At 45.3% G+C, this 24,443-nt stretch overlaps 1 protein-coding gene across 17 annotated transcripts in view; it reads left to right on the forward strand.

Annotated features, from left to right (window-relative positions):
* Positions 1 to 24,443, forward strand: part of Myt1l (myelin transcription factor 1 like) — a 393,932-nt gene that overhangs the window by 340,697 nt on the left and 28,792 nt on the right. For all 17 annotated transcript variants that reach the window (XM_031355923.1, XM_031355921.1, XM_031355929.1 and 14 more), the window contains 3 exons: positions 13,904 to 13,966; positions 21,243 to 21,326; positions 23,015 to 23,236. In XM_031355923.1, the coding sequence (XP_031211783.1) occupies positions 13,904 to 13,966; positions 21,243 to 21,326; positions 23,015 to 23,236 (369 nt within the window). The remainder of the gene's footprint in view (positions 1 to 13,903; positions 13,967 to 21,242; positions 21,327 to 23,014; positions 23,237 to 24,443) is intronic.

The raw sequence follows: 24,443 nt of genomic DNA on the forward strand, positions 1-24,443 counted from the left end.
AGGTGACTGAGACAATACCCTGGTGGCCTGTACCACAGTCTGTCCTATCTTGCAGGGTAATCTCTCTGTCTAGAGGCTCCAGAATCTGGGATTCTATGGAAGCCTATAAAGGCAAGAGCTGGGGTTCATACCTGAACTTAAATGGACCCAAGCCTAGTTTTGTGCTAGAGACTGCTCTGACTACAAGGCAGTCTCCCTGTCCAGAGACTGCAGAGCCCAAGATTCTATAAACAGATTCTGTGTTTGTACATTTCCCCCATTCTACACACTCCTTATAAACATGCAGTGAGCTAAGCCCACTTCATTGGCATGTCTCCACCGTCCCTGGGGCATGAGGCCACCTACCCTTAGAGCACTTCCTCATCTCTTAAATGCTGGCTGCTCAGCACCTTGGAATCTGATCTCGCTTTTAAAAGAAAACACAAAAACCTTGCACATTGTAGAATCAGTCTGCACCACAGGGATGACTGAGAAAACTGGGAGCCTGGCAACCAGGTTGCCATAGCAACTCACTCCCTCTTCCTGCTTCCCTTTGCAGCCTCAGGGCAGGCCTAGCCTGGCACAGTGTGCACAGAACAGGCAGGATGTAGACCGCCCCCACTGCAGCAGGGGGTTTCTGAGCCTTCTCTCAGGCTGGCCGCATCTGCCAGCATCCTGAGTAGAAAGGAGGCCCTGAGGCCTGCTCCACACAGGCACTGGCCATGTTACCACTACAGCCTTATCTTCTGAGAGAATACCCAGTCATGCAGGATGCCCCTCCTTCCCTCCCTCCCGCCCTCTCCTCCTCCCTCTATCCCTCCCTTCCTTGTCATACCTATTCTTCCCTTATAGCTTACATAAGACAAATCATTATAAAAAACGTGATTCTCTTTCTAAGAGACATAATTTTGGTATTAGCAGGTGACACTTCTGTTAATATTGATACTGGGGCAGGCACATCTTGAAATGATTATCTTAAGAGTAGCCAAAGCCATTAAAGGGTCAGTAAGTAAAGATGCTGTTAATATTTGTGCTTGGCATGTCAGCCAACCAACAACATGTTCTTTTATTCAGAACAATTGAGATTCTCATATTAATGGAATATAATGATTTCAGTGAAGGCTGTATACAGCAAGTGCCTGCACCTATATGTTTGCATTTGTGGGGATATCTATATTTAATCACCAATTTTTATTGCTTACAGATCCTTTAATGTGCTGAAAAGGCTAGGTGCTGTCCAAGTCCTGTTCTCCCCTAGTGCTCACCTCCCCCTACCCTGAGCCTCTGCACTCCACTGCTTTTGACACCTGCCCCTCCTTGCCTGCCCTCCTACCATCATCTTCCTGACAGAGTTTGCATCCTCTCCCAGACATGCTGCTTTACCCTTGAGGATGGGTGCTTGTTAAGACTTGGGTAGTTAGCAATTCAGAGTAGCCTGGCAGGTGTTTGAGCCAAACTCCCAACAGTGGAACTCCTGATAGGAAGGGGAAGTACAAGAATAGACATTGTGAGCCCCAAGCCAAGATAGAGTGCCTCCAAGGTCCTGTTGTGGGTCATCTGATCCCTGGGAGTCCCTCCTGCCAGTGTACATGCCTCCCTAATATTATCCCCAGGGTTTGGAGAGTCTCCTTGCAACTCAGCAGGCTCTCCTCTTCTCCTATGCTGCCCTTCTGCTGACATAGGGGCCCCCTCTTTGCCCACCCCCTAACTTTTATCATTGTCATCATCATCTACAGTGAGGAGAACCTAGACATAGATGGATATGTCTATACCAGTCCCTCCTTGTCCTAGCAACACTTCCATTGTCTTGGCTCTCCTCCTAAACCTGTATTAAATAAATACTCTTAGGCATATATCTATATTCTAGTATGCATTCTTCTACCTTGGCTTGCTCCTCTTCCTCCTGGGTTCCTCCCTTTCCTTATCATTTTTTTTCCAGATATTTGCTTTTGTGCTTCTTATATGTGCCAGAAGTACATGTTCCCTATCAGCACCCCTCTTTCCTCTCTACTTGCTCCCCTCCCATGCACGCACACACACATGCATGGCGAGTAAAGCCTTGACTCTCAAGCTGAACAGGTGGGCACTCCTCATCTTGGGAGAATGCCCTGCATGCTTCTTTACATCCTCCCTGAGAGAAGGCGGAAGTTCTGAGTCAGGAGAAAGAACAGGGATCTGCTAGGATATGGACAGCTTGCTTCAAGCATAGTGACTGTGATCTGAGTGTGTGGTTGTCTGGATGGTTATCTAGACCATCACAAGCTGATTACCACATTCCTCTAGAGGTCACAGGTGTGTTCCTGTCCAGGGAATGCTAGCTGGGCTCTAAGCAATCACCAGAGGTCACTAACTACAAGAAATGCAGGCATCTCAAAAACTAGCTGATCTTCAAAAGTAAAAACAAAATGAAATCTAAACTTGCACACCTCTGAGTTCTGTGGCCCTAAGTGTAATCCTGTATGCTGGTATGCATGTAAAGATGGATGTAAAACTTAAAAATAAAATCCACTCTGAGAATGGGGTGCTCTAACCCTAAGTAGGCCTGTCTGAGTGTGTCTGCATTTCCACAGTGCTGTGAGCTCCACAAGGTCAATGAGCCTGAAAGACTAGGCAGGGTTCCAGGCCCTGAACCGGACAGACATGTCTTAGAGCCTAGCATCTACATGACAAATTGTGAGTCGATTCCACTTTCCTCAAAATAGGAGCTGAGCCCTCCAGCCTGGCACAACCCTTGACCTAGATACCAGGAGCCATGCCAGGACTCAGTGAAGTAGCCTCACTGCTCAGTGAGCATGGAAAAATGTCCCTTAGTCCACCTCTCCTGTAAAGGTGGTTTCAAGCACACTGGCACTCAGAGAAAAGATCTCCAGCAGATATACAATGAAGGCTCTGGTTGATAAGAAAGCCAAGGGTGAAGCAGGATGTGGCTTACTCATGGAGGACACAGCTGTGCCATGACCTGAATTCCCTGCAGTCCAGTAGATAGCAGGAAGGACATTGAGTCAGGTTATATCCTAAGGCCACACATCATCTGCACTTTAGGTTAGGCCTGCAAGTCAGAAAGCAAGAGCCTAGTGGCTTCCCTAGAATTGGTGAGTCCTGGTAAGGAGGGGTCTCAGTATTACTTCCCACCTCCCTTTGGTCCAGAGATCCTGAGTGCCAGTGTGGCAAGAGGAATGAATGGAGCCAGGTAGGAGATGTTGCCACTCAGCCTAGGGAGCTACATCATAGAAAGTAGAGGACAGATGGATACAGTTTCTCTCATGGGTGTGCATCTGGAAGCCAGAGAGGGATATCATGGATGGCAGAGGGGGACAGACTTTATCCTAAAGCAATGGTTCTCAACCTTCCTGAAGCTGCAACCCTTTAACAAAGATCCTCATTCTCTAATAACACACAACCATAGCATTACTTTGTTGTTCCTTCATAACTGTAATTTTGCTACTGTTAGGAATTATAATGTAAACATTTTATATGCAGAATGTCTGACATATGACCCCTCCCCCCACACACACACAAGGGTTGTGATCCACAGGTTGAGAACTACTACCCTAGAGGTCATTGAGGTTGATTACTAGAAGAGAAGACCAAAGGGGTAGAGTCACTAACTCCCCTCCCAGTGGCTGTTCCTCCTCAGAACCCTTGGGCTTTCTAGAGCATGTCACAGATAGACATGAGGATTTGCTGTGCTCAGCTGTCCAGGGCTCAGCCCAGAAGGTCTCTTGAGGTCACCAGCAGATGTCACTTCAAACCACCATATAAGGATCTCACACTTCTTTGAAGTTGCCAGTCTGCCTTCTCATGGCTCCAGGAGAGGAGATGTTCTCTGTGTTCATCAGCCAAGGTTGGAATCCTCCTCTGAGGGCCCTAGCCCCTATGAGCAAGTGGCAAGAGGTCTACCTTCTCCTCTTGAGATTTGCTTTTCAAACATATCTGTAACAGTACCTGTGTTCCCCTTGAGTCTTCTTTTCTGTGAACTAACTAACACTCAGTACTTCCCATTCAAGCAGTATATCTGAGTTCTTATACATTTCTGATCTTTTGGGAATATGGTCTACCCCTTGCTCTCCCTGGGAGGGTGCAGGAGGGGCAGACATTCCAAGTTGCCATGAAAGAAGGTGTCAGGCCCAGATGTGATCTTGAGGCCCTGGGTCTCAGCAAGCCATCCTTCTCACTCTTTCTGCTATGGCTCACTTGTCAGTATGTCCATGTATGTTCATTTATCCTTCATGCAGCCTATTCTCTCAGTCTTCTCTTCAGACAAACCCTGGATGAGAAAAGCTCTATATTCTCTGGCAGGCCCCACACTTTCTATAGTGTCCCTAGGAAGAGGATACCCATCCTTCCAAGCTCAGGTCCCCTAAGTTAGCGATCTTTGGTCAAAGCACCTGCAGCGGTTAGAAGCTTTGAGAAGGATCTTTGATCCCTCCAGGAGGTAGACTAGGAACTGAGCTCTGGAGTGAGCAGAGTCATCATGGGCCTCTGTCTTCTGGACATACCTGGGAGAGCTCCCAGTCATGGGGGAGACCATGAAGTAGCATCAGTGCTATCTGTTCTTAGCACTCAATACTGCTTTCTTCCTCCTCTTCCTCCTTCTTCCCTCCCACTACACTCATTCACCCTTATTCTTGACTTTTTCCCCTGGCCATATTGGTGGAACGTACATCACGCAGTCCAAGCTTAGGGCATGGCTTCTGTGGTAGTTATACTGACTGCTGACCCCAGCTCTTTGGACAGCCCTCCTAGAACTCAAAGGGAAGACATCAAAATTGGGCAGAGCTTGGTGTTAGACATCACCTATGGCTCTTGATCACTTGTCTATATAAGCTCATTTCATGTTAGCACAATCTCTCTTACTCTTCACATTCCATGGGCCCTGAGAGGTCTGTAGGAAGCAGAGCATGAAAAGTACAGGCAGAGGAGCACATGAGCACATGCAGGAAGGACTGAGCACATGAAGCAGTGATGGATGCAGACATTAGAAAATCTGCCCATGACCTCGCATGGGAAATATACAGCTATAATTCAAGAACATGGAAGGCTGAAGGAGAAATATCACAAGCTCAAAGCCAGCCTAGGATACACAAGAAAGACCTTGTCTCAAAAAGAAAAATCAAAAGAAATAACAAAAAGATTCTAATCAAAGAAAATGCCAGAAAGGGGTTGGGTAGAAGAGAGCTTTCTGTAAAACTTGCCTCACTGCTGTAGAATCCTTCCTTGTAAAATAAAGAATTTAATTAATTTATTTCTAAACTATATTATAAGACAAAGGCTGCAGAAACTCTTATTGATTTGAGCAAACAAATTGTCTCAGGACCATGGAGAAATGTAGGTTTTGAAGGAAGGATAGATATTTTTCATGCTAAGGTACTAAAAGATGGAAACTAAACAGAAAAGTGAGATTTAAATGAAGACAGAAAGAGGAACAAGCAGAAAGGTAGGATCTGGGCAGAAGACATCAGTTGTCCCAGAGTGCAGGACAGCATGAATTTGTTAATTCCCTGGGTTTTATGTGAAGTCAACAGAGGGGCTTTGGAAATAAAGGATCCTGGTTGGCTGTGATGAAGCGTGCCTCTCCCTAGCACTCAGAGACTGAACCAGGAGGCTCTGGGGTTTGAGGCTAGTCCTAGAAGCATAGAAGAGCCTATGTAAAAGTTCCAAGTAAGTAAATAAATGGCCCACAAGTGTAGAAAATATGACAAACAAAAAGTAAGATTAAATATTAGACCATCTAGCTCCAAAGAAAAAACAAGTGCACTGTACAACCTGACTGGAAAACTTGCCTGTCTTAAAGGCTGGGGTCAGACGCCTTCAGAAACTAACCTCATTCTAAATGACTCAACCTCTTTCTGCCTATAGCTGAAAAGGAACATTAAGCCTTCTGTGGTCAGAGAAGTGGAGCTAACCTCCAGTGCCTTCATGTGCTCTGATGGCTTAAGCAGTGGCTAGCCATGCAGCATTCCCCCGGGTGGGAACCAATGGGATGGGTCTCTCCTACATACTGAGCCTTGGTATCCTTGGGAAACTTGTCTGGTACATTCTCCACCCTGACTTTATGTATGAACAAATGCACGCTGATAGTTGTGGTTGGGGTGGAAGAACACCGTGGATGCATTAGACCATCTGTCCATCTGTCTTTTATGGGGCCTAGTTCTCCATGGCTCAGAGCTTGAGTGTTAGCATGAGAAACTGTGGATATGAAACTCCACCCCTCCTTCCCTGTCTCCTCTTAATGCACTCGAACTGAAAGACATCATGAATACTTGACAAATCTGCTTAAAGATTATTGGATATGTTCATTGGTGCCTGTTGATTCCTTTGTGAGAACACTTTTGGACTATGCAATTATGCAATTATGTGTGGAGTAGAGTAGATGTGGTTATGTTTCATACCTCCACCCTGAACCCGGGGCCAGAGAATCCCAACAAAAGCCTTCATAACACTCTTTAACTGTGGCACTAACTTAAGGCTGAGTGCAATCAACTGAAGGTGAGTATTCCTCAGTCCAGCCCCACTTCCCAGTACTGGATGACATCCCCTTGCATGTCAGATATGGAGCCCCAGCACCCACCACGAGCTAAGTGGTGTGATATGCTCTTTGCTCACCATAGATGGTGAGAGGTTAGGAATGGTGGTTTCTGTTGCCTTGAGCCCGCTGCACTAGTCACCTTTTGTATTTTTTTTTTTTTTGCATGGGTTCTGACTGCGGCTGCCCCGCCTCTTGTTTAGCTGGTCCCCTGCTGCTGGACGTGCATGTGCTCTGGCAGCAGTTTCCCATGGACACATCCTGTTAAGTGAATGGGACGTCAGGATGTGCTAGGTACGTTCTGCCGCCCTGACAGGAGCCCACTGCTGATGTTCCTGGGATATCCTCCAGCCGTGCAATAGGTCACAGTGTCGGCAACCAGGGGTCTGAGTTAGATGTCTTCCCACAGACTCAAAGGGCAGCATGATCCACACACATGACTTTTGAGTTAAGACCTATAGCTGCATGATTGAGACACAAAAGCAGAGCTGCATGCAGCATGCCAGTCTAGCTGCCATGCAGCCTGGGTGCCGCCCTTGGGCCAAGCCTGAGCTCCAGTGGCCCACAGAAATAAATCAGACATGGCCAGGCTTCTGGTCAATTCTGAGATGAGTCCCCTATCCCTAACACCAGGGGCACTGTGGGACCAACAGAGTTGAGTCCATGGCTAAAGGTTGCACCTACTCAGTGCATGTTAGAGATTACCCCATGCTGATAGCAAGCTTGTGATTGCCTCATCAATATTAGACTAACTTTGAGAAGTTCCTGTTCCCAGTGGGTTGTACCATAAGCCTGAGATCTAAATACATTTAGAGAATGTCTTATATATTCTAGCTAGGACACTTAGTCCTGTACTGCTTAGCTCTGGCAAGGTCAGTGATGAACAGCATACACTACGGTGGTCCACAGGATGACCATGGAACTTGGGTCTATTTATACCATACTTTATAGTTTGGCATGTTTAGAATGGAGGTGCAATGGCCTGTAGTGCTCTAATGTGCCATACAGGCTTATAGCACTGGAGCAGGAAGTTAGAACACACACATGCCGTAGAACTTGGCATCTAGCAGGCTATGCTACCCAGATCTGTCTCTGATGTTGGTGTAGTGACACACTACCACTGATGTATCTTAGAACATGCTCCCAGGGTAGGTGACCACCACACTGGGCATCACAGAACTAACGAGCTTCTCAAACCATTCAATGGGTATTCATTTCCTTCCAGGAGCTGTAGGGCTCCCTGAATCTGCCAACCAAGAATCACTATATCCAGGCTTCACAGTCTTTTACATGATGATGCATCTCTACCAGAGGCTTAACTGTCTTCAACACTTTAGCTAAACATTACATGAAGAGCATTTAAACAAATACTTCCTATTTATTGGTTTGCTTTTGAATGTAATTAGAAAAGAAATGGGTTATAACAAAAAAAAAGAAGCATTATGTTTTTATGTGTTACGTATATCAGCAAATCTAATCGAGTGACCACTAATATTCTGGAATGTGCAGGTTTTCTCAGTACACATGCATCCTGAGTGTAACACTATGGAAAGCCCTCATCTGCCTCTGGAGTTTCAGAATAGAGTGGGAGCTTCTCTGCATAGATTCAGGGAGACATGGCTCCAGGCCTAGGGCCTGCATTGGTTGCCAGTGCTCCGTGCAGTGAGGGACAGGGTAGAACAGGACTTCTGGGAGAGAAATGGGCTCCTGGAGGAGAAAGGGGCTCCACCCAAGGAGGAGACATTAAGAGGTGACCTGTCCAGCTCTGGTTCCAGATCCCCTGAGCTGTTCTATCTGAAGAGCATTCCAAGTCTGTACAGCAAATTCAAAAGCAACTTAAAGATTTTGTCTTCTCTTGAAGTAGAGGTAATGTGTTTAAGAAATGTCAGACACCCCGTATATTCCTGATAAATCTCCTGCTTTTCTTTCTGTTTGTGGGGAAAAAAAGTAAGATTGTAACCTAAGAGTAACTGTGTGACATTTGTCCACTTAAAAATGTCTTTCTTGTTCTTTTCTCTACGTTCCTTTATTGTTTTCCTTTTATGTGACAGAAAAAGATGAAAAGAAATTTACCTTTACAACCACATTTGTTTAGAAAAGAAAGCATTCTTAACTGGAATTTCTGTGTAACTGGGCAAAAACACATGGCCAGAACCATTGCACTTTATAACTGTAGTTAGTGCCCAGAGATTAGGGCCTACTTTTACACTTGTGTGGTTTTTTTTTCAATTGAAGGCACTGAGGAACGAGGTTATTTTTTCCCATGATTTGTGTTTTACTAAAACAGAGCTGCTACAAAACAGGAACAAAAGAGATAGTGGAAAGGGGATGTCTTGAAGTTCTTCAAACCATCAGAGTCCATCTGTCCCATGTCAGATGTTAATGGTCTAAGCATTCCCTCTTCTCTGTAGTTTGTCACCTCTGGGCCAGCTCAGCCTGAGGGGATCAGCCGAGGGACATTAGCCAAGAAACAGCGGGTCCAGGCAGGGATCCACAAGGACGGCAGTATTAGGCTCCATTGTTTGACTGTTTCTAAAACAAGTAGCTGCCTCTATCATGAGAACTCACAAATCACTTGCTGACCCTTTCCTGCACTGATTTGCAAGCCCACTGAATATTGTAGTATTCTTTTTCATCCAGCAGGGGTGTTGGGTCATGTACCAGTCACACACTGTCCATACCATCCTGTAACACTGCACTTGGGGTATCTTGACATCTGCCTGACACTGTGACCCCTTTTCGTGTACATGGAGGGAGCTGACCCTCATGTTAGCATGTTATGCCCAACCAGAACATGTAGGCTTATGTGACCCCTGCAATAGAGATGTGGGGTGATAGATGAGTTGGAGAATTGCTAACTTATGTCACATGACCTAGGCATGGAGTGGTGTCCCCTTTAGCCCACAGTGATCAGAAATGTGTTATACTGTGCATAGTCACTTAACCAGAGGGTGTCTCTATCATAATGTCATGTACTCCATTAACCAAAAGGCATCTATCATAACATCACATACCTAACCAGAGGGCACACCTATCATGATGTCATGCCCACTTAACTAGAGGGGATACCTACCATGATTTCACATCCTCATTTAAACAGAGGTCACACCTATCATAATGCCACATATTTGCTTCACCAGGGGACACACCTATCATAGTGTCATGCTCACATGTTACCAGAGATGTTATCATGACATCATACTTTATATTCCTTAACATAATTCTAAATGTTGATTTAACCCTAATAATATGTCTTCTTAAATAGTGTGGGGATGATATAGAGAAAGGATTTTCAAGACACTAATGAACTAGGAAGACAATGGCAGTCAGTAGCTGTTCCCATTCTCTCTCCAGGTTATGATTCTATAAAGAGGGTACCACATGGGCTCTGAAATGGGGCTTGAGTCCCATTGAGGACAAATTCATATCACAATTGAGGTGCTGGTTACTGCCCCATCTTTTTCTAATGCGGAATTCTCTGACTTTAAGATTAGCTATTTAAGTACACTGATATCCGTTTTTTTTCTAGGTTAGAGGACATATCTGATACTCTCTGGGTAGGTGTGGCCAGTGGCTGTTCTTAAAGAGGTCCTGTGTTTACTTGGTGGTAAATAGGTAGAAAAACAGAAGGCAGAGTGACCAGGGGTTTCAGACTCCAGTAAGCAGCAGTTAGCTTACCCTGAAGAAAAGGGCCATGCCCTGGGATCAGAATGAAGGGTCTATAAGAACTTCTGGTTTCCACTTGAATCTGCATGTCTCTCCAATTAAGCACTATTTAAGATATTTTAAAATTATTTTTCTGTTACTGTTCTTCAAGATCAATGTTCACAGCTAGAGAGCAATATGTACCACCAAAAATTATTCTCTCTTGATATCACAAAGACAGAACCAAGTTATAGCAAGAAGCCGAGGGTGTTTTGTCTCACAGTATAAGAAGCAGCAAGTATGGAATGAGATTACTTATTCCTCATTTCCTTTCTAGGTGTTTCTTACTCATATTCCCATTGTAATGAGAAAAAATATACAGATAAAGCGAAGCACTTTGTTTAACAAATTTTACATCCTTAACTATAAAAGCCTAAAATACTCCCCCCCCCATACTGCTGTCCATGGCAGCTATTAGGAAAGCAAGAAGGGCCATTGAGCAGTGTCCTTTAAAACCTCCCTTGGCCTGCCAGAAGCACTTCAGTGTTGACAGCCAAGCCATTGCCTCCCCCTAGGGAGCTGAGGGCTGTTTCCATGGAAACCCAGCCCATCTCTTCTGTGGTTTCAAAAACCCAAGCTGTGCACACAGGCTGCCTCTGATTGTCCCACGTGGGCCTCCCTTCCTGGGAAGATGTGCTCCTTGAGGGATGGTTACCAGCGTGACAGGGAAAAGTGGATTCCATACACCTCCCCCAGGCCCAGAGCAGGGAGGCCTGAGAGGCATGTTCGTTTTTCAGAGGAATCCTCACCTCCTCACTTGAGGCTGCCGAAAATTGTGGTTTTGAATATTGAAATTTCTTAAGGCTGGGAAAATTTGTATGTAAATCTATGAGTTTAAGAAAGCCTTAAAGTCCTGAACAGTCAGATAGGAATGAATGCCTGGAGCCACTGCAGGGGAGAGCAGGTGAAGCAGCGAGAGCTGCCTTTCTTGGCCCAAAGGTGCCACCTGCAGGTAGAGAGTGGCAGGCAGCAAACACTGGAGCAGTTAGGAGCTCCAACAGTGCAGGGAAGGGGAGCAGGGCAGTGGGCCTGCTCTTCTCCTTTGCCCTGCTCCTCACAGAGAAAGGCTCTCTAGCCCCACAGCTCTCCTGGCTGCGAGCAGCCCCACAGGTGGTCTCACCTGACCAGGATCCCAAAAGAAAACCTTCTGAAGAACAATGAAAACCCTGAAAGTGAGACATTTTTTTTTCTTTTTGGTAGAAAGAGTGCATCTTGGACCTCTTTTTTACTAGGTGATGAGTTACACCGTTGTGAAGGACAGCCTAACAGCCTAACACATAGAGCACAGCGCTGCAAAGGGTTTGCGAGGGTGGAGGCAGGAGGAGCCAATTATCATTGTTCTTTCTTGGTAGTAAGACCTCACTTTCATTGTTACTCTCGTTAAGGGAGTAAACTCAAAATTAACTTTCACTAGGTTTTAAATTAGGAAGGGCTTTAAAATCTCCCTACAGTAGAAAATAAGGCTGAGTGTAGATTATTGATGAGTAGGAAACACCAAGTCTCCTGAAACATCTCCAGACTGAACTGTTACTACTTTCAGTATCTCTCAGGGTGATTCTCTCAGGTGAGTGCCTTAGCATTGGGAAAATCCACCACTGAACAAACCCACTGAATTACTTCTCAGAAAATATTCTCTTAGCTATTGAATGACAGACCTTATCATCACATGGGAAGTGAAGGTCAACACAGTTAATCTGTTCAAACCCAAGTTCCCAGTCAGGGAGAGAGCTGGATTGACAAGTAGGATTCATTCCAACAACCTCAGCCCTATTCTGTAGCCAACACCAATTTCAGAGATCCGTCCCCTCCTGCATGGACCCGAGCAAGCCACAGATACCTCCACTGCCCTGCCATTCCGTTGGCTTTGCTCCTCCCCTAACACTGGCCATAAATTAAACTCTGTCCTTACATGTGGCATGGAAGATACTGACTTCTGTGATCTAGACGCACATTCCCTTTCATGGGGCCAGAGGGAAATTAGAAAATTTCTAAACCCTGAAAGTTGTTTACGCATCCAAGTGTGGCAATCTGCCATTCACACATTTGAAACTTGTCCAGTTCCTGTGTGCCCACCTGCTCCTTGGCACTGTGTCATGCAGTCTGGAGAAAGCACATCTGTGAGTGACTAGTCTGCCAGCCACAGTGTACCAGGCTTGTGGGCTAGCCTCATTTTTTGTGCACATCTAGCCTTTCCAGTCTCACTTCTACACTCAGCGAACATGCTGGCCCACTGTCAGCATTGCTAAGCAGAGCCGTTCCTGAGCAGAGGGAAACTAAGACCTTTGGGAGCTTCTGCTGACTGTCCTCATGTGTGGCTTTGTTCTTGACCTGGGTTTAGGCTTCCCCTGGGTCTGGACAAGTGCACAGAGCATGGTCTTCTCTTCAATAACAGGATGGTATTTTGTTCACTGGATCACTAAATCTTTTATCTAATGGAAAGGGTATTTTTTTTTCCCTTAACTTCTGTCCCTTAGTTTTATCTTCATGGTGGTACAAAGGCAATGCGATTGCATTGACAAGTATGTTTTTGCATTGCTGTCTGCTTGTTCTTGGGATGGTGTATTTAAGAAGTTATACAGATGACTGGGAGACAGTTCCATGGTAGAAGTGCTTGCTTTGCAAGCAGTAAGACCTTAATGTCATCCTCTGAATCTACTGTAAAAATAAAATAAAAAATATCAAGGCAGAACTGTTGACACATGCTTGTATTTCCAGCACTAGGAGATAGAGGTGGGTGTATCCCTAGGGTGTCTAGCCAGCCTAATCTCCTTGGTATGTTCCATGACAGTCAGGGATACTGTTGCTACCCCTGGTTTACACATGCACAAACTCTAACACACACACACACACACACACACACACACACACAAACACACACACACACACACACACACACACACACACACTATTTAGAGAGGAACAATTATAAAAATCCATCAATAATGCAGGCTGGCCTTAAGATGCCAGATGAATTTGTTTCTGTGGGTTTGAACAGACTTGGTAGAGATGCCTGTGGCTAATATGAGATCCCTGTCAGAGCATGCAGATGCACCTCCTACATTATATCTCAGAATGGAAACGTAATAGGCTTAAGGTAAAACAGACCTGTAGAAGAGTCCATGACTAGGGAACTGTGGGTCTGCCTTGCCTCCAACCCCCAGCACAGGTTCCAGCTGCTGCCTTTCCTGGGCTCTAGGATCCCCCAGTCTAGACAGCATTGTGAGGACATGGCAGGGATCTCTGTACAGAGCTGGCTCAGAATATCCCATGCCCTTAGCCATGATGCATATCTTTCCATGTTTATATCTTATCATGTGTAGATTGGGATTGCAAGCCCTATGGTAACTGGCCTTGGCTAAGTTCAAAGAACAGTAAGGGTACAGAAAGGCCATTTAGGGGTCCACAGACCTCGTAACAAAGGATATGAGGTGCTTGAGAGACTGCAAAGACCTAAGAGGTCACAAAATTATCATGGACTTTTGGACATGTCCTTGTGCTGGGAAGGAAGGAAGTAGAAATGGATTTGTATGTGGTAATGATCGTGAGTGAGCTAGAGAGCTCCCAGATCAATTTAGTCTCTTTTAGTAGCAAGGGTACACAACAAAGAGATTGCCTTTTGGATAAATAAAGTCAATTACCCAGGGGGGTTGATTTCCTTCAAGTAAATTACCCCATTTGCATTTGTACTTGTAGGTGCCCCACCCCTGGCTGTGACGGTTCTGGACACATCACTGGCAATTACGCTTCTCATCGAAGGTATGTAGACTCATCAGAACCATCCTCTCTCCCCAGAGTAGCAGCTCCATCCTGGCAGGGGTGCTACACTCTCAGATGAAGTACAGGCTGTCTATGTACCTCATATAGCTATCCTCAGCAAAGGATCCTGACTTGGGGCCTCTCCTGGCTCTATATACCACCCTAGAGCAGCAAGAGGCCACCATAACATTTCCAGTTCTCCATTCTAGAAAAACAAAGGAAAAAGACTCATCTCTAAATATGTTATATCTGAGAATACCCCACGTAGGCAAACATTCTCAGAAACACATGCTGCTAGTCCCCTTAACACTAGGATTTGAAGCATAAAGCTGCACAGTTACTATACACAGGATTGACTACCACAGAGAGGCTTATTTTTAAATTTCAGTTTCTCACAATGAGAACACAGAACTTCCACCACGTGAGCTAACAGAAGACCCTCACTACCTGTCACTCCATCAGCACAATGGAAGCACACGCTCTATGATGGTACTGTGTGGAGAGTTAAAAGAAAGTCTTGGTGATAGATAGCAAGGCCAGCTCTCCTCAAAGAGCCTCAAACTAGACACCTGTAAGGACAAGTGGGGATCCATAGCCGGGGGCAGGCCGTTGGTAGAAGTCAAACCATTATCAGAACTAACGGTTCCTTAATGTTAGTTTCTGATGGTGGAATGCAGAGTATATTATGGCCATGAGGCAGGCAGGGTAGAAGATGACTGTGAGGCAGGCACTGGAATTTTTACTAAGCTGGCTTGGCAGGGTTCTTGCTCATACTTCATTCTGTGACGACAGAGGTGGAACCCACAGTGAGACCCCTCAGGCATTTGTCACAGAGGATGACCCTGGTCACATTCCAAGAACTTGGGAGTTTTGCAGGGCTATCCCTGTCTATAGAAACAGACTATGCACATGCTTCCAAGGGGCAGAGAAGGCCATGATCTCCAGGTGCCTCCCCAGGTGCAGTGATGCTGACATTTGTGAGTCAACAATCCTTTGCTCAGAAGTCTCCTTCAAACTATAGGCTGCTGAATGGTAGCATGGTCTGCATCCTTGAGTGCCAATCAGATGCCTCCAGACTTAGTCCCACCAGGTCCCACCAGGAGAGGTCCCTGCCTGTCACGTGTATTGCCAGGTATGCAAGATAGACTGAGATCTTTCTGAAAGCATTTCCAGAGTAGGTGGTTGCTTTATATTAGAAAGAATTCAAAAAACACTCAAGTTAAATGTATAAAGTCAGGTACATTCTATTCTAGTCTTCATATTAATTTATTAAGTAAATGCCTATAAAACATTCATCATTTTGTAAGTCTGTACAGCTGCAGATGGAAGTTTCCTGATCAGCCCACATCCACTGTCTTGTTTTCTGCTTTAAAAACATGGCATTGTATATCTACTTTTGACCATGATGAATAACAGCATTTTTACTCATTTGACTTTTGATTTAGAGTGTTAGGTGTTAGTAAGATACAAATGGATCATTAAAATGTAATTTAGAGCCAGGCATGATGGTTCATATCTGTAATCCCAGCACTTTGAAGCAGAGGCAGGAGGATCACCAAGAGTTCAAGGCCAGGCTAGGCTACATAGAGAGATTTTGTCTCAAAAATAATGTGCGATTAGTATTGAGTATGCATGTATGTATGTATGTATGTAGTGTGTATGAACATGTGTATACATATATACATATATTGTATATTGCATATTTTTGTGTACATGTAGAGTATGTGTTTACATGTGTATGTATGGGTATATGGTATGACTATGTACATATGTGTAGTGTATATATATATGTGTGTGTATGTGTGTGTGTGTGTGTGTGTGTTCAGGCTGTATATGTTTGTTGTGTGTCTTTGTACTCATATATGGTAGTGGTCATGTGTATGTGTGTGTGTGTGTGTGTGTGTGTGTGTGTGTGTGTTTATATGTCAGGTTTATATTTAAGCTATGGTCTGTGCTTAACTAAATTCCGGCTTTATCAACAGAGTTGCAAAGCAAATTTGGGTTTGAGGAGAAAACTTTGGGCAATTATTGCCTTCTAGCAGTTTTAGAAAACAGAAAGTAGAGTATACTGAAGTGTTATGCAACAAGTTCCTTGAAATAGAGTCAAGCATATTAAGCAAGAACATTGCATTCAGTTCACAGTTCTTATGTAAATTTTCCAATAAGGAAAGACTTAGGTCACAGATCAATAAGCAAAGGTCAGTAAGTTGAATAAAGACAGCCAATGCCTAGATGATCATTAGGAATCTTCCTTCACTCTTATGTTCCTGAATTCCTTCCTAGGAACACTGCCATGAGATACTTGTACAGAAACCATAGAGGAAAGTTTGACTAGGCAGGGATACACTGAGTTCCCCCGATATGCCACAGTTCAGATCAGTTTTGAGTTCAGAACATCTTCATGCCACGGTAAGAAGTGAGGTCTCAGAGCAAGGATTCTAAGCAGGCCAGAGTCAGGGCCCATGGATAGTTCTGGTTTCCATATGCTTGTCCTTCCTGGTCATAGAATGGGTACACACATCACCCTGTCTGAGCTTACAGAATAGCCCTGTTCTATGATTCAAGACACTAGATTCAAGACACAGAACTCTTTGTAATATAAATGAACTGGAGGCTTGTCTTAATCAGTGTTCTATCACTGTGATAGAGACAGCATGACCACAGCAACTCCTATAAAGGAAAGCATTTGACTGGGGTTTGCTTGCTTTCAGAGGTGCAGTCATTATTATGGCATGGAGCTTGATGGCACACAGGCAGACATGATGCTAGAGAAGTGACTGAGCATTCTATGTCTGGATCCACAAGCAGCAGGAAGAGAGACTGGACCTAGCTCAGGCCTTTGAAGCTTCAAAGCCCACCTGCCACACAGTGACACACTACTTCCAGCAAGGCCACGCCTACTCCAACATGGCCAAACCTCCTAATCTTTCCCAAGTAGTGCCAGTGCCACTCCCTGATGTAGCATTCCAAACATGGGAGCTTATGGGGGGGGGGCGCCATTCTTATTCAAACTACCACAAGGCTGCATGCCTCCTTCAGCTGCTGTCTATTCTTTATTGAGTCTGAGGAAACTGCGGCTCAAGAGATAAACTAAAAGAGCTGGAACTCAAGTCATGGTATCTGCTCAAGTTTCACATCTCCCTGGACCTAGGAGCCCAGAACAATACTGGAAGACCATGGGGTTTGTGGCAAACACAGGGAAAGGGTACACGCAGAGACGTGCTAGACAAGATGCAGCTTGGAACTTACTTAGCTTATATTTGTCCAGTGATACAACTTCCGGCCATAGTGTCATATCTGAACGCCTTTGAACTTATCTTAACAAATCTTTGTGGCCCGTGATGTTTTCTGAAACTTTCATCCATTACTCTTCCTCCCACTGTCCTCTGATGGGCCTGTACAGCTTTCAAAATCTGCAGTCGTCAGCTGGCTTTGTCTTGGAATTCTTGATCATTCCCTCAGCTTCTCAAACATCTTTTGTGTTCTTTTCCCATCTTTCCTGGGAGCCTTCTTTATTTGCAGGTTGTTGGGTTTTTTTTTAACTCAATGGTGCATTGGCTTCTGAATGCTCCTACCGCACAGGCTCACAGGGGCTTCCCTCATTCTCTGATTGAGCTCTCCATTTGTCTTTTCCGGCAGGATCATACACTAGCAAGACACACCCAAGGTCCCTCTGCTCCTACTTTGTATCCCACAGGGGATTCTGTGCCTCCCATGTAAGAACTCGGACATCTTGAAGGGTAACTACTGACCTCCCAAAACACAGTACTGCACCGTGAAAGCTCAGCATGGCACTGAGCTCCACACATACGTGGTCTCAATGCCTGTGAGAGTACTTTACCTTAGCTGAAATGAGTAATTGAGGCTGGGCAAATTTGCCATGCTGTTAGCTCAGCGTCCTCTCAAGCCCTTTCCTCTTGTTCTTCTGTGAGGTGAAAGATCCATGGCTGCAGCCAGAAGACCGGTTATACCTTTTGCTGTTTCATTGTGCTCTGAAAAGTCCGAACAGTGATCCCAGAGGTCTCAGTGCCTGTAGATGTGTCTTCCCTGCTATTAGAGAAGCATCAGCCCACCCAAAGATAGGGACAAGGCAGCAGGCTTGCCGGCATCTGGAAGCACAAAGAGAAAGGCTTCTTCAAGGGTCACAGAACCAGAAGTTGTAACCGTCACTAGGGAGCTATGGAAACCACATCATAGAACTGCTGACAGAAGCTCCTCACATGCTACAGGGAAGCCCTCCCCTTACCCAAGGGGGCTAGCTGAGCAACATTCTGGCCCAGAGGTGACATTTTTTTTTTATCCAGACAGCTCCCAGGTGCTAGCCTCTAGCCCTCTCACCTTACCTGAGCTGGCTAAGGCCTACCCTACTCTGTCCCTCTACCCTAAGAAATCAAGTATTACAACAGTATTTCTAGTTCTAAAAAAAAAAAAAATAGAAAAAACAAAAGCCTACAACAATTCAGTAAACGCCCCAAGTTGGCCGTTTTCCACTTGAGGACCATGGAGTACTTCATTCCACAAAGCAGCAACCACTTGAATGAGAAGAACAATGGGGGCTGATGCATTCAGAGGAAAGCAGAAACTCCAACTCAAACTTACATCCCATCCCTTGTAAGGCAGTAGGCAAATTTTGAGGACAACAGCAATCCAGAGGCTTGTGGTTCCTTCTTTGGGATAGATTTGAGCAGGCAAATTCGTTGTCATAGAAGACAAAACTGGCCTGCTTAAGAAGTTGGCTGCTGCCTGTCTGACCCTGGTTTGCTTAGAGATGTGAACATCGGTGTGACGTTGACATCTTCTACCAGAACCTTCTCTGGTTGTCACATATTTCAAATGCATACAGTTTCAAGTAAAAATATAAATATCTAATGAGTCTCTGAGCCAAGAGTAGTGAATTGTGGGAAACACAGTCTCTGCTTTGGAAGTACTTAGTAATTTATAGCCTGGTTCCAAATGTTAGCTCAAGATCCCAGAAATTTAAATTCCACAGATATTTATTGGGCATATACTATATTCTAGAGGTTAAGAATAGAACTAACAGTGATAACTAAAAAAGTTCCATCTTAATCTATGAGGAAAGAGATAGAGAGATGCACAAGCCTTGGCTGGGCCTTGGGCAGCTCCAAGCAGAAGAGGGAGTTGGATATGGGGATTGATTTTCAGGATAAGTTCTTCATCCTCTAAGCTAGGAATGGTGACACACTGGTCACCTCCCCAACATGAGCCCTTTGAACATATACAAATATATTCAGCACAGAGAAAACTCAAGGTTATAGTAAGAAAAATGGCAGTGGCCAAAACTGAGTGGCCACATTATGATCTGAGTGGTGAAACTGCCAGATGGATGAGCATGGGTTCTGCTCAAACATGTTGCCTTTGAGATTCTTACAATAATACAGCTAAGCAAGGCAGACTTGAGAGGAAGAAGCAAAGCTTTCTCTCACCAGGCAGGAGAAGTCTGCCTTTACTGAAGGAGTCAGTGGAAAGAAAATGTATTAAATGCAATATTTAGAGAGGGCAGATGGGCCCAGAGGTTGGTAGTAGCTTTCCTTCAAGGAGTGGTGCATAGAGCCTTAGGCCTCCCTCAAGGTCAAACACCTGCATTTATGTATCTGTCACTAAGATAGAAAGAGAAGGCAACTGGTTTCTTGTGGTTGCTAATTTGGATCCTAAGAAAAGACTGCAGATATTGAGGAATCTCTGTATCCTCCCTGGCCTTCTGTTCTCCTGTCCTTCCTATTGGGTCTCCTCTAACATCTTGGTCCCAGGTACCATGATCAGAGACAAGGCCAAGTACTACCAGTAACAAAATTGACCCTTCAGCAGCATGGCTGATGCCATTCCCAGACTAGTAAAGTCTCCACATAAGAATTTCTTGAGTCTATGAAGAATAGGTTCATGTCCATGCTTTATAGCAAAAATAGAGAGTATTAAGTCTGGCGTTGTAGCTCAGTTGGTAGTGTGTTTGCTTATACACAGATCCCTGAGTTCAGTTCTCAGCAACACATAAAATCAGGTGAGATGGTATATGCTGCCTGAAGTCTCAGGATCATAGTACTGACAAGGTGGAGGGTAAGAGTGATAAATTCAAGATCATCACATACTACAAAGTAAATTGATGCCAGCCTGAGGTGTGTGTGTGTGTGTGTGTGTGTGTGTGTGTGTGTGTGTGTGTGTGTGTGTGTGTGTCAGACAAAAGAAAACCAAAAACAAAGAGTAGTGAGTCACTGAAAGTCCTTGACTGTGGCCTTGGGGGCTTTGGGGCTCAGCTGTGGGGAGAAATCCATCTTTCCCACTATACTGCTGTTCTCATCAAATATTTGACTATCACAGGCTCTGTGCAAGGTCTTGAGTAGGTGTTAAAGATCCAAATGAGTACAAGGTGGCTAACACATCTTTGGGATCAACTTCTTAGAGGAGCCTTTGGTGGAGGGACAGGTGAGCAAGAGAAAGTCAAGAGCTTCTTTGCAGATGTGATTTTCATGCAGAGGCCAAGTTCATGAGAAGGATGGCAGACTACGCATATATGAGGCCGATAAGAAGGTGAAGGCCCAGGGAAGAAAGCCATTTTGTGGCACTAAGCTAGAGGTAACAGAGGAATGAGTTGGGAAAGTTGAGGCAGACTCACAAGCTATGCACAGGGCCAAAGGCCACACTGTATGTCCCAGTATGAGGTGTTTAGATGTAGGGAGAGGTACTCAGAGGGGTCGTCCTAGCATGTGAACATTCCTTGAGAAAATCTCCAAAGCCTCTATGTCCAAAACCTAGAACATAAACAAACATGTTCAGACTCCAGCATCCTTCTGCAGATACAACCAAAAGTCCATAGTTGAGTGGAGGTGGACTGGCTCTCAGTACACACCTGTGCTACAGGGCTCTTCACTGCATCAAGAAGGGCCTGACTGCCCTTCATGCCACCTCACCATTTGTCCCCTTCCTCTCTTCTTTCCTTCTTCCCTTCCTCCCCACCACTGCACATTCATCCACAGAATCATCGCCATCATCTTTTCCAATTAGTCCTCACTGTCCCCATTTTTCAAGCTGGCCATTTCCCATGTCCACAGCACCTAGTCCACCCAAGGCTCTTAACCTCCTTGAGAGGGAACAGACAAAGAGTACAAAGACATTGAGAGAACATAGGGCTGTGTTCAAAATGACCCTCTCACATTTTTAATTCACTCCCAAATCCCAGGCTGTAGAGGGACTCAGATCACTGGTGAGGAAGTTTTACCCAAGTATCAGTGTTCTGTGTCTCTAAAACCTGTCTCTTCTTCAGCCTTTCCGGGTGCCCAAGAGCAAAGAAGAGTGGCATCCGGATAGCACAGAGCAAAGAGGACAAGGAAGACCAGGAGCCGATCAGGTACAGGGGAGGCGGGGGGGAGGCAGCAAGGTACACACACACACACTGGACAACCATGAGAAAAGGAGCCAGCAGGTTCTAGAAGGCATCTTCCAAGGTTAAACTGAGTAACTAGGCCAGATTAACCTAAACCAGGGTGTATCTGCTAACAAGCCTCCAAGTTACAGGTGTCCAGCCACAAGTGATGTTTGAAGTGACCTAAATCTTAAGAAACACTCTCGTCCCCAGAACATATATATTCTGGGGACTGCCAACATAATACCAAAAGCAAACCCCCTGCCAGCATGCAGCTTGTTTAGGCCAGAAGAAGTGCCTCTCCTCCCCAGAGGCATGCTTGGGAGCGAGCTACCTTCCTCTGCAGCCCAAGGGTTGGCATCTGCTTGCATCTCATTCTCATCTTCTATTCCCTGCTTTCCCTCCCTCCTGGGCTTCCATGCCTCACATGGTAAACCTGGTGGGTCTGTATTAAATTTCAATACAAGTACTTTTAGAGATAAGCTTTACCCAAATAAAAATCAATGAAGTCATAGGTCATTAAGATAAACTAAAATGGATCACAATAAACAAAAGCATGGATTCTGTGGCATCTAAATTTTTCTATTCAGAAAGAAATGTGGGGTAGCAATATAGCTTAGTTGGTAGGGTGCTTGTCCTAGCATGTATGAGGCTCAAAGCCCAACACTGCATCGATGAGAATGGGTGATGGAGACAGGAGGGTCAGAAGTCCTCGGTCATCCTCAGCTGTATAGCTAGTTCTTCAAGCCAGCCCAAGCTCCAAGAGACCATGTCAAAAGAAAGGAAGGAAGGAGGAAGGAAGGGAGGGAGGGAGGAAGGAAAGAAGGAAGGAAGGAAGGAAGGAAGGAAGGTGGGGAAGGGAAGGAGGGAGGGAAAGAGAGAGGGAGGGAGGGAGGAAGATGGGGGGACAGGGAGAAAGGAGAGAGAAAATGCAAGCAGACACACAGCCCTGGACAGCAGAGGTTAGGAAGTCAGCCTTGGTCCTCTCTGAGGCACACTGGGACACTTTGTTGGCTGAGTCTAGGCTCTTCCCATACAAGCAATCAGCAGTACAATCCCAGATGGGGACCTAAAGCTCCTCTGCTCCCTGCATCTTCCACTCTAGAGCCGCATGTGCTGCTACTGAGGCATGCTGTCTTATCTAACTGAAAGGATACTTTGTGTCCCCCAAGAGCACAACCACATAGGCACTTCCTAACCCTGAGAGAATGCTGCTTGATGAGACTGCCTTTTGGTTAGCATATAACTGAACTCCTACACTGGCTTTGCATCTCTCCACCAAAAATGGCATTTTCTGCAGACACCTGTATCTCACCAGAGCTCCTTGTGTGAGAGCCACCATACCTTCCAAGTCACAGGACATAGCCCCATGAACTGCTGATCTATCCCTGCTGTCCATTTTTAAAAGGGTGAAATGCCACATGTCACCACTAGGTGGTGTCTTTTTTGTTGTTGTTGTTCTGATCCTTCTGCCACCTAAGATCACTGGCATGTGTCACCACATACGGCTATTCCTGAATCTTTCTTGTCTTCTTTTCTCTTGTCCAGGAGGACATGGATGGTTTGGGTTTATTTAGTTTTGTTTTTCCTTCATGTGGGATAACTGTATTGCAGAGTCCATGATGCTCAAGATGGTAACAACAATGAAGTTTTGCCTCCTGTCTGTTGTTCAGGTGTCCGGTACCTGGCTGTGACGGTCAGGGACACATCACTGGGAAGTATGCATCCCACCGCAGCGCCTCGGGGTGCCCCTTGGCAGCTAAGAGGCAGAAAGATGGGTACCTTAATGGCTCCCAGTTCTCCTGGAAGTCGGTCAAGACAGAGGGCATGTCATGCCCTACCCCCGGGTGTGACGGGTCAGGACACGTCAGCGGCAGCTTCCTCACACACCGCAGGTAAGTCCCTCTGCACTTGGCCAGCATACTTTTCAGCTACAATGGCTGACTCTGGAGGCAACAGGTTTTTTCTTCTCTCTCAACATCCATGACAAGAAAGCAAGACCAAAAATCCACCAAACTAACAAAATGTGGAGATCTGGGGAAAGATGTGCAAAATTGCAAATTTATCTCAAAGCACAAGACATTTAACTCTGTCTACCTACTAGGATCATGGTTTCCTTCCTTCCTTCCTTTCTTTCTTTCTTTCTCTCTCTCTTTCTTTCTTTCTTTCTCTCTTTCTTTCTTTCTCTCTTTCTTTCTTTCTCTCTTTCTTTCTTTCTTTCTAATCAGGACTCCCAGTAAAAAGTAGACTTTATCTTACCCCAGGAACACATACATAGATATCTGTAGACTGAAATATGTCTTGCTCAGAATTTCAAAGTAGCCCCCTCCTGGGAAAAGAGGTCAGTGCTTGTCACCAGCAGATATCAGGACAATAACAGTGGCCTTGTAGTAGGCCTCTATCAGGTCCCCAGAGATTCCATCAACCTCATCCATTTTTACTTGTTTAATTTAAATAGAAACATGATTCAGTTATTGTGAAAGAGGCCTGTTTTGAGTCGTGTCCTGGGCTCTCTGGGAAAGCAATGGTGTCAGTGGTAGCCAGACTCACAGGAAAACCAGGAGGAGCCGTTAGCCTTGGTATCTGAGTGTCAGGGTCCCAAACTGCACAGTGTCAGTGCATGCCCTTTGGGGAAGAGTCACAGTGGCTCCCTTGCTGATGCTCTGTGATAAATCCTGCATGCAACAATACACACACACACACACCTGGCTCTGTATAAAACTACCTCAAATAATAAGCAAGCATTGATATGCGGGCCAAAGAAGTAAAGTTTCTTTCAAGAGTATGTGATACAGCCTGAACCTTTTGAAGTATTTGTTGTTATTGAGCAAATTCCTAGACTGGAGAGATGACTCAGTGGGTAAAAGCACTTGCTGTGCAGGCATAAAGACCTAGCTTTGAATCACAGCATCTGTGCAACAAGCAAGGCCTGTTCGTGTGTGTGTGCTTGTGTGTGCGTGTGTGTGTGTGTGTGTGTGTATGTGTGTATGACTGCATGGGAATGCATGTGGTATATGTGTACGTGCATGCGTATGCATAGGTGAGAGTGGTAAATCTGGCAATGAGGGGATCACTGGGGCCTGTTTATTGTCAGCCTAACCC

Source organism: Mastomys coucha, unplaced genomic scaffold, assembly GCF_008632895.1.
Source record: "Mastomys coucha isolate ucsf_1 unplaced genomic scaffold, UCSF_Mcou_1 pScaffold6, whole genome shotgun sequence".
NCBI lineage: Eukaryota > Metazoa > Chordata > Mammalia > Rodentia > Muridae > Mastomys > Mastomys coucha.